The 10,865-nt window shown below is 40.0% G+C and overlaps 1 protein-coding gene across 1 annotated transcript; it reads left to right on the top strand.

Moving 5' to 3' along the window:
• The first annotated feature begins 516 nt into the window (after nucleotides 1-516).
• LOC131254270 (glycine-rich RNA-binding protein 2-like) lies at nucleotides 517-786 on the top strand. The gene has a single exon (XM_058255262.1). It carries the CDS (start codon nucleotides 517-519, stop codon nucleotides 784-786), a length of 270 nt encoding a protein of 89 aa, XP_058111245.1.
• The last annotated feature ends 10,079 nt before the right edge of the window (nucleotides 787-10,865 follow it).

The raw sequence follows: 10,865 nt of genomic DNA, 5'->3' as shown, positions 1-10,865 counted from the left end.
TGCAGTCTAGGACATGGGTCTTACAACTAAGGTGGGGTGGCCCATGAAGTTGGGTCTGTGAAATGCAGAATGGCAATAGAGTGGGTCCTATTATCAGACCCGTGAGATATGGGATAGCCCATGGGAAGATCTTGATCGGTTTGCTTAGGAAGGCCTAGATAAAGAAATATTTCGGTGCTTCCCCAATAGCTATGGAGCTTTTGGTGTGTTGTCTGTTAAAAAACACTAGGAACAAACCTCCTATCACCCTTTTTTTCTATGTTCCAAATGCTAGGAAAATATTCTACAATCCAACGCTACCTGATCTATAAAATATTTCTTCACCAGAAACAGACTAAAATCACATTGTACACTGGCCTGACAAAAGGCTGGGCTCAGGTCTAGATTTTTAACTTGTTGGGCTGGCTTTTAGGTCAGGTCTATTAAATTTTTTATTTTACTAGCCTAGGCCCAGCCCTTTGCCTGCCTTCTTTGTATTGAATTGAAAAGAAATAACAAGTACTCAGTCCATGAGGGATGAACGGACAGAACCTTGACGGGAGGAGCATCACTGTCAACGAGGCTCAGTCCAAGGGAAGCGGTGGTGACGGTGGCGGTGGCGGTGGCGGAGGATTCCGTAACACTGGTCGCCGTAGCAGTGATGGCTATGGAGTGGGAGGGGGAGGGGGTTATAGTCGCAGTGGTGGTGGAGGTGGTGGAGGGGATCGTGGATATGGTGGGTCAGATGGAGGATCTCGTTACCATGGTGGTGGTGGGGGTACTTCAGATGGCAACTGGAGAAACTAATCGTTACGAGAGTGGCGTCTTTGCTCCAAATGCAATTGGAGTAACTAAGTAGTAGCACTACTAGTACTAGTTATGGCTGGGTTATCTTTATCTTGTGTTAAAATGGTGTGTAGAGAGGAATGACTGGGTTATCTTCTCTTGTTATGTTTTTGATCTTGTCCTGTTATGGTTTTTGATCTCTCAAGAACTACAATTAGTAATAGTAAACGTTTCTAGGTTATGTGGTTATGGTTTAGATATATAAAAACAATATTTTCTTCTTGTTGAAAAAAAAAAGAAAAAGCTACTGGGTATAGCCGGTGCAGTACACATGAAGAGAGGAAGAGAACTGCTAGAAGAGGAAAATGAAATGATCATGCACGTACAAATGTATGGTAGCTGTGGCAGTTGTGCGGGTTCACCATGATGTGGGAGTGCCATCCAACCCATTAGATGTACCTCAACATATGAGTCCTAAATCTCAGAACCTAGCTTGATCTATAGTTCAAGTGGGCAACATCAAGATAAATAATGGAGGGCATAGGGAAGGTGACACCTACCATGGAAGCTTTCAAATGGAATGTGGGTTTCACTGTGTTGTACGTATGCCATCCAACCCCATTTATTAGAAAGGACAAACAAAAATTCAAGCCATTGAAAAACACAAGTGGGCCAAATTACGTAAATCTATAAGTTTTAGGCATGATCATACATTTCTCTCTATAGTGTGTACCCCAAAAGTATTGGATCATGATTATGACTTGGGTGTATGTTGAACATGAGGTAGCTCAACCAATTCTACTTCTTTTTCCAATTTTTATTTATTTTTTTCGAAGAAAAGATATGTATAAAACCACTAAGCAAGCTGAAGAGATGTACACAGAAGCGTCGCGTCTGATCACTTCCTGGCCCTTAGGGGCCTCTCGCTATCTCTGATTTTCTAGGAACTCTAGCTGGCAAGAAATGCAGCTCGGTGGGAAGGATCCTCGTTGTGTGCAGACAAAGTTATTTCTAGGGTCAATTGTTAGATTAAGCTCTTAGCCCCATATTTTCCCTTTCCCAAAGCCTTTAAGTGCACCGCAGCTAACACTCTTGATAGGTTGGGGCTAGATGGAGCGGCGACGATCTCGAGAAAGGTCCAGATGGTGAGGTGGCTTTGCCCTTTTTTTGACTGGATTAAAATAAACTTGGATGGCTCAACCCTATAAAATCCAGGCCCGTCGGGTGGTGGCGGTATTAGCAGAGATTGCGAGGGATTTCGTCATTACCTTCTCATCTAGCTATGGTTTCAGCTCCGACGGTAGGGCCAAAATTAGGTCAATCTGAGTGGGCCTTTCCTGCTGCGTGGGTCTGGGTTACACCAAGGTGGAGATAGTTAGCAATTCCAAATTGATGGTGGAATCCCTCACCAAAAAGGATGCTCCTTCGTGGTTCATGTGGTACTGGTGGGCAAGGATAAGGTCCCTACTGGACGGCATGAAAGTTACTATCTCCCACTCCCTTAGGGAGACAAACACTGTGGCTAACGGCTCGCTCCTAGGGGTAGTACATAGGCTATTTTAGTCCACGGCTGAGCTGCCTCCCCTCATCAGAGGTCTGATCTTCCTAGATAGAGTTAGCTTAGGCTGTTAGAGAGAGGTTTAATGGTTGGCTCCTTCTTTTATTTCTTTGGTTGGTGGACCCGTTTTTCCTTTTGCTGACCGGTCCGCCCAAGCAATGTACAGAAACATCTTCATGAATATGAAAAGCCCTTTTATTTTATTTTTTTATTTATTTTTTAAAGCATCATCATACAGATACTTTTAAAAGAAAAGAAGGGGTTGACCAAACCATGTGTGGATGATGGGATGGACAGTGGCCATGCGATCCGCTAATGCACATTTCCTTCCTAGACGTGGTAAATGCTCTACTTGCAACCATGATGCTGGCCTCCCAGCTTAGGTCTCATTCACTACTGATTGTGTTGACAACTGTGACGGAGTCACCTTTAATCTCTATCCATTTTGTCCTGGCCATCCTAGCTAACTGTAGTCCACGAAACAAAGCATAAAATCCTACTATGTAATTAGAGCGTCTTTTTTTTTAAAGGATATTTGTTGCATATACTTATCTTCATTGGCACCGGCCACACTTCATTGAGTCATTTCATCAAACACTTGGTGAGCAACAACAGTATCAAAGCAACCGAGTAACCGAGTCACCGAACTAGTCCTCGAGAGGCAACCCAGGTGAAAGTGGGGGGGGTGGTGTTTGTCGGGACCACCTTGGCCGACTCGTCTTTGCCTTTCATAAGTACTATGGGATCTCTACAAACACTAAGGCCGAAGCTAGGGCCATGCTGGATGGCCTCAACATCTACTCCAACCTGGGACTTTCGAATATCATTCTCGAAACTGACTCTAAAGTCATTGTTGATGATCCGAGAGAGACTGACTCCTCTAATCTTTGGAAAATCTGGTATACATTGGGGAAAATTAGAGATAAATCTCAGGACCTTAACCTGGTGATCAACCATACTTTTAGAGAAAGGAATGTAGTGGTCAATGCTCTTGCTCGTACTGCCAGTGAAGGGTGTCCAGATAGAATTTTCTTCCATCGCACTCCTCTCCCGAGGCCAGTCAGAGGGGCTTTAGTGTTAGATAATGCAGGTCTTGGAACCCTCAGGTGCCACTGATTGATTTTGCTGGTTTGCCCTTTCTGTCGTCCTCTTGTGTAGCTCCTCTCTCCTCTTTCTCTGTTGTTTTTGTTGTGTTCCCTTTTAACACTGTTTTTCTTTTTTGTACTAAGGTATATTATAGGAGAGGCTGCCTTCCTTTATTGTGGGGCCCTCCTGAATGTCTGTAAATTCAGCTGATCAATGAATTTCCTAAGCTTCGGCCTTTAAAAAAAATAAAAAATTGGAGCGTCATTTGTACGAATAAGAAATCGCAGCTATAGATTTTCTACTATCCACCCTAATTATTGCACCTGATCCCCCAAAGCGGGTTGTCCACAGATGAGCCATAGAAATTGAACTTGCCCCCTTTTGTGGGGGACCCATTTCACCATATTTGGGATCATTAATAATTTACACTTGGTTTATACCCTTAGTTTTGAAGGGACGTAGACACCCCACCCAAGGGCTGGCAAGCAGATCTGAACATGAGGAACCCCTAAAACCTATCTCAAACCTAAAACCAAGTTCAAGCCTAGCCTGATGCTCAAATCAAGTATAAGCCAAGTGCAATTAACTTTGGACCACAATAAAATCGAGGGGACTAGGCCAGAGAGGAACCAAGACCTCACCTAGACTTCCGGCCAAAACCGGGGCCCATCCATGTGGCAGGCGCCTGCCATGTGGAATCCTATGACATTTCATCACAGGTTAGGTGATGAGGGAAAAAAGCATATCATGCCTCGAGAAACCTACTTGAGGTAAAATTACCCCTCTGCTCATGCCGCATGTCATCTAATCAAACCAACTACGATGCACCACGTGGCACACCCATGCCTCTCAACCAATCATATATAGTCCTTAGAACTTTATTTAGCCCCCAAACTTTCCAAAAGTTAGTAAAGTGACCCTTACACTTATAAATAACCCATTCTATTTTATTTCCAATCATCTACCATTTCTTATTCACCCATCTTCACTTAAGAAAAGGAGACGAGATGGAGAGTGGGGTCTAGCCCATCCATCCACTATGATTTGTATTTTTTTTCTTTTAAAAAAAAAAGTTGAATAATTTTGTGATTTTGAAAATTAATTGAAAATGTTCAAAATTCGAAATTAAAAGAAAAAGTTATTTATAAAAACTCTAAGATTTTCAAAAAATATATATAATTTTTAAAAAAAAAAATTGAAAAGTTGAAAACAACATGATGCTTTTGAAGAAAAAAAAAATCGGCATTTTGGAATTTTTGGGAAAAAAAAAATAAAATTCGTGAAAATTTTAGATATTTTAAAAATAAAAATTCAGAATTTGTATTTTAATTTATTTTTTAAAATATTTTATAATAAAAATGATATTTTGTTAAAAGTTTTTAAAGAAAAATTAAGAGTAAAAAAATATACATATTGAAAAAAATGTTATTTTTAAATGGAAATTGAAATTTATTTGTGAAAAAAAATTAATAAATTATTAGGCACATCCACTAATTGAACATTTAACCGTTTTTGAACAATCGAATTAGTCCGGATTAAAAAGTAAATAACTTCATATGTTTAAATCAAATTTCACTCAAATTGTTGATCAATCTTGTATGCCCAATATCTTTCTCATATGTAGCTAGCTTGATTGGGGCGAGTTACTAGTTAAATTAAGGGTATTAATTAGTAAAATAGAGTGAATGGGCTAGACATATAAAATGGGCTAAATATTGTTGTCAAAATTGTGACCCAACTTATTGACCGTGCGAGAACCTAAGAATTGATGTTAATAAGTTTTGTGGGCTCCATCATGATGTGTGTCAAACATCAACACCATGCATTTAATGTGCATTATGTTAATCCATTTTTACCGATCATTTTAGGGCTTGATAAAAAAAATGATAGGGATATAAACCTAAGGTGGACCACATCATAAGAAAACAATATTGATTGGATATCCACCATTAAAATCCTCTTCTATAGGTGGGCCCCATTATGATGTACGTGTTTCATCTATTCCGTTCATCCATTTTTTCATATTATTTTACAGTTTTATACCAAAAATTAGCAGGACATAAATCTCAGGTGTACCACACCACATGAAAACAATGGTGATTGGATATCCACCATTAAAATCCATCTTAAGGTCCACTGTACGGTTTATTTGACATCCAATCTGTTGATTAGGTCATACAGGACCAGATGAAGGGAGATCCAAAACTTTTATGGCCCCCAAAAGGTTTTTAATGGTCCACGCTCATTCAACATTATTTCCTGTAATGTGGTCCATTTGAGATTGGGATATACCTCATCTTTGGTCTTATACCATAAAATTTTTTGGAAAAATAGATGGACAGCGTGGATGAAACATGTACGTCATGTTGGAGCCCACCGAGCAACGACCACCAGTCGCCACTTTTTAACGGGACGCGGATTTCCTTCTAAAGCCCTTGGTGTCCTGCGCAAAGATGCTAGGTGGGCCCCAATACCATGTGTTTGGAAAATCTACTCCGTTAATCCATTTTTAGAGATCATTTTAGGACAAGAGACCAAAAATGAGTTCGACCCAAAAATCAAGTGGGTCACACGAGAGGAAACAGTGGGGAAACAAATACCTATAGTTGAAACCTTCTGGACTCCACCTTGATGTTTATATGCCATCCAAACAGTTTATAAGGTCATTAACACTAGGAATAAGTGAAAATACAAAAGAAAAAAAAAAGCCTAAAACAAAGCTTTTTATGGCCATAAGAATGTTTTAACGGTTCGCACTGAATCCCCACTGTTTCATCTCGTGTGGCCCACTTGAGTTTTGGATACACTTCGTTTTTGGTATCTTTTTCTAAAATGATCTCTATAAACGGATTAATGGAGTAGATTTCCCATAAACATGGTGGTGGGCCCCACCCAGCATCCATGCACGGTAACTTCGTAGGAAAGGCTTTAGCACGAAATCCACGTCCCTGGAGCGGATTGGCTACTCCCCCTGACACCAGCCCCATGGTTGGTGGTCGGTGCTCTGTGGCCCCCACCATGATGTATGTGATTCATCCATTCCGTTCATCCATTTTTACATATCATTTTAGTGCTTGATACAAAAGATTATAGGGATATAAATCTTAGTTGGGCCACACCACATGACAAAAATAATGAATGGATATTCACAATTAAGATCCTCCTAAGGCCCACTCTACTGTTTATTTGACATCCAATCTATTGACTTGGTCATAAAGACCTAGATAACGTTTTTAATGGTCAAAATTTATTCAACACTGTTTCCTGTAATGTGGTCCACTTGAGATTGAGATATACTTCATTTTTTAATCACATTATAAAATGATATATAAAAATATATGGACGGATTGGATGAAACATATCCATCATGGTGGGGCCCATAGAGCCCTCTCCTTTCCAAAGCTTTGTTTACCCTTTTATTTTTCTGTAAAAAAACTGTGAGTTTTGTACAGAATGTAAAATAGTGGTGACTTGTTCATGAAAATAGTGGCAATGATATAAAGTTATCCAGACCATTGAAATAATCCGTCTAGTTGTATTTGTTTAATATTTATAATTTTCTTTTATAATACGATCTTAACCATCCAGAAAATGGTCCTTCTTGCATGTACGATTATTAACAGAGTAACCAGTGGTAAACGCACACTGTTTCGTATTTCAAAATTTTATAAAATTCAGAAAAGGATTTGCAAAATAACGAGCGCCTTCACTCTTTTCACATTTTCACTCCTTCCTTCGAGTGGCGAGGCGTCATCTTCCATCGAGCGTCATCTTCCATCGAGTGGCGCTTGGAGACGGCCATTGCACTGACCCCCACCAACAGGATCCACCTATCATAACTGTTGGTGCTTCTACATTTACTACTGGAAAACACACATCTACCTTCCAAAAGGTATGTACGCTCCTGATCCTTTTCTCTGTGGGGACCACTTCTTTTTCTTGGTTGGGATCTTCCGATTGGTGTGTTTTTTCGGTTTGTGGTACATTGTAGAGGGGATTGTTGTTTTGACGATGTGGATTGGTTTTTCTATTTCTGAATGTGTGTGGCTGATGGGGCTGTGATGGTCCACTGGTGAGCGGGTACCTCTATTTGAACCGTCCAAATCCCGATTCAGAGTGGACGATCATAAATACACGATCAGTTGCAGTTGAATGGGTGATTGAGATGAAAAGCAGTTGATCGTCTGGATTTGACAAACATATCTTTGTTAATCAGATGTTAAGGTTTTTTTTTTGATTGATTGTAAGTTATTTTAAGTTGTAAGTGACTTACCTGTAAGTGACTTACAGGTGAAAGTTACTTACAGGTAACATGTTTGGATGTAAGTTGTAAGTTACTTACAGGTAAGTTACTTTTTCTGTTTGGATAACCTGTAAGTTACTTACAGGTAGAAAGCTGTATATTCACATCGAGCATATCTTAGATCGGGGAATCGTTCTAAAATGTTATAATCATATAAAAAAAACATGGGATCAAATATGTTATTTTGTTAAGCCCATCAAGATAAATATTTGAGATAATTATTAAGCTAAAACAATCATCAAGTGGGCTATAAAAGTGGGCCCACGAATTCAAAAAATCTATAATATGGAGTAATAACTCAATTTAAGCATTGAGAATAAACTTAAAAACATTAATAGAAAATCTAGTAATTAAATTACTTGCATTCCAACTGTGCAATAGCGCATCATCAATCCCACTCTATCATCAAAGTTTTTCTCATTCTCTAATGAGGAGTTTGATGCTCAGGATCTAAGAGATTCACCAACACTGATGTAGATCGTTAAATTACTTGCATTCTAACTATGCAATCTAAGAGATTCACCAACACTGCGAGTACATCACAGGATCACCAACCACAGGCCACAGTGAGACCAACCAGATAAACGATCTACAGGATCACCAACCACAGGCCACAGCCCTTGACGGTTTCATGGGATGTTGCATCACATGGTCCGTTCGGATTAGAGGCCCATGACACGTGTGAAAAAATACGCAGGTGCGTATAAGTGACTGTTTGGATGCCAGCATGCCTTATAGAGTAACGTCAAACCACTCCCGTTTTCGAAGGAGAAAAAAATGGTAGATGAAACCTTACCGTTTTAGGAGGAGAAGAAACGGAAGGCAGTAACTGCAGCGAGAGATTGCAGAGACGGAGAGAGATTTGGTGGGTTGGTGCATTTCTCATTCTTCCCCTCTTTCTGATGGGGCTGTGATGGTCCACTGGTGAGCGGGTACCTCTATTTGAACCGTCCAAATCCCGATTCAGAGTGGACGATCATAAATACACGATCAGTTGCAGTTGAATGGGTGATTGAGATGAAAAGCAGTTGATCGTCTGGATTTGACAAACATATCTTTGTTAATCAGATGTTAAGGTTTTTTTTTTTTTTTTTTTCCTAATGTGGTTGTAAAAATCATTCATCAATATCCATATTCGATGGAGAAAACTACCCAAATTGGATGTTTAGGATCTTACACCCAGATTTTTTGGGGTGTGGTCTATCTTTGGAGAGCGAAATCGTAGACTCCACTTTTTAGTCTCAAGGCTCTGGTATAGAACGCATACCTTCAGGCAAGAATAATGCAAGTCCTGTGTGGGGAGTTCTATTAATACTCTGGTAGAGTGTGATGGTTCACATGCATGCACTCAAAATTGTGGAGTACATGCAAGTAAATCAGATCAAACATTTCCAAGTGGACCCCACTGTTGCCTGGGCATGACCCCCAAATCAGATTGACCCAATAATCCTGACCTCTAATTAGTGGAGATCGGAGAATTGGGTGAAATTAGGGAATTTTTTTTTCTAGGTTCGCGGTTCTCTAACAATCTTAGTGAAGGTACTTCCGAGATTGATGCCTTAGCTCGGAGGGAATTGTTTGTTTGTCCCTCCTCTGTTCTAAACAGGGGTGAAAGTGGGCCCAGTTGGCGCGCTCAGCTGGATTTGGTCTGATGGTGAAATTCCAAGGGCTGAACTTGGGCATGAGTTTTGAGGCCAGAGAACTAAGTCGAAGGGACTGTCATCTTGATGTGCATAAAGGCTTGACATGATAGCCTGTTCGGGCCCGACTCATTTAATGCCATTCGAAGGCATACTCAACTAATGGGCCAGATCGGGATTGCTTGTTGGGCTTGACGTGGACCAGAATGTCTTGCCCACGTGCTAGGCTGGGACCGGCGTTGGCCTGTCCATCTTGGCTCATTTACACCCCTAGTTATAAATGTCAATCTCTTCTTTTTAGTGTGCACGAATTGGGACAGCTCTCGAAGATCTTCCCTAGGTGGGAAGTCAACTGATTCCTGTGAGTTATATAAATTCCTATAACAAATTAAAACTGCTGATAGCCATGTTTTTCTTAGTTTCCAGTCATGCTTTCATCTTATTTTGCTAATTCCCACACGTACCAATGATTCCCACACATCAAGAACATCCAGGCTGCCATCAGATGGGCAAATGAGCGGCTACAATCTTATCATCTGTTGCACATCCACACATGTGCCTGCATTGGCCATGTATGGAATTAGCAAAACAAGTCTGTCATATACGACGTTTGCTGTTATCCCAGGCTGGTACCTCAGCCCACAAACTCGACATAGGATGATTTTTGGGGCACCTCCTGTCCATTGTTGGATCCCCATTTGAACGAGTTGGATCCTCCTCCCAACCCATTTGAACAAGTTAGATCCTCTGCCCCTCCACAGGATAGGCATTGTGTGTGTTAGTGATGATCAATCACACTAACATTCTATGCATGCACAAGGAAAATGATAAGGGATCCACCTTTCCTTTTCCCAACATTTGAAATCCATACTTGCTTGGGGTATTTTTGCACCTTTTAATACAAGTTGGTTTTACAAACTCAAGTACTTCCATTTACACTTGTCCTTTTGGTGATGCTGTTAATAAAGATAAACTATTGCAAATGGTGAGATTTGGTGCTGAGATGATTTTCAGTTTAAGGATAGCACTATGAGAAAGTACAAGTTGATTTCCCTAATTTTGATATTTGAAGATGGGCACTATGAGTTGCTGCTGATGTATTTAATTCTTTCACAAGTTTTGTTTACTGTTTTGTGTGTCTATCATCTGTTTGCTTTATTTTCTTTTACAGGGTTTAGAAATCATATCATGACCTTATAATGGTTGAATGCAAACAATGTGTACTGTTGATTTTAAATCTAATGCAATCATTTCTCGGGTAGAGAGATTTCATGTTATGTTTCATCTTTCAGTTTGTACATGAAGTGAGCCAAGTTCCTGTTCATAAGTCAGATTGGTTGAATAATTCTAACCTGATTGGGACACTTGTTTGTCAAGTAAGACCATTGGACATATTTCAGTTTTGACTGCCCAATCAGGTTTGTTTTGAATCTTATGATATATATAATTGTGACCCTAATTCTAAGTTCACCCCAATTGCAAATTGCACCCTTTAAGTTCCTTTAAGTTTCTT

This window comes from Magnolia sinica, chromosome 8, assembly GCF_029962835.1.
Source record: "Magnolia sinica isolate HGM2019 chromosome 8, MsV1, whole genome shotgun sequence".
In the NCBI taxonomy this organism is placed as follows: Eukaryota; Viridiplantae; Streptophyta; class Magnoliopsida; order Magnoliales; family Magnoliaceae; genus Magnolia; species Magnolia sinica.
The sequence above is the reverse complement of the archived record's forward strand: the minus strand, read 5'-3'. Positions and strand labels throughout refer to the sequence as shown.

Excerpts from the sequence above, each read along its gene's own strand:
- LOC131254270 (XM_058255262.1), top strand. The coding sequence starts at position 517 with ATGAACGGACAGAACCTTGACGGGAGGAGCATCACTGTCAACGAGGCT.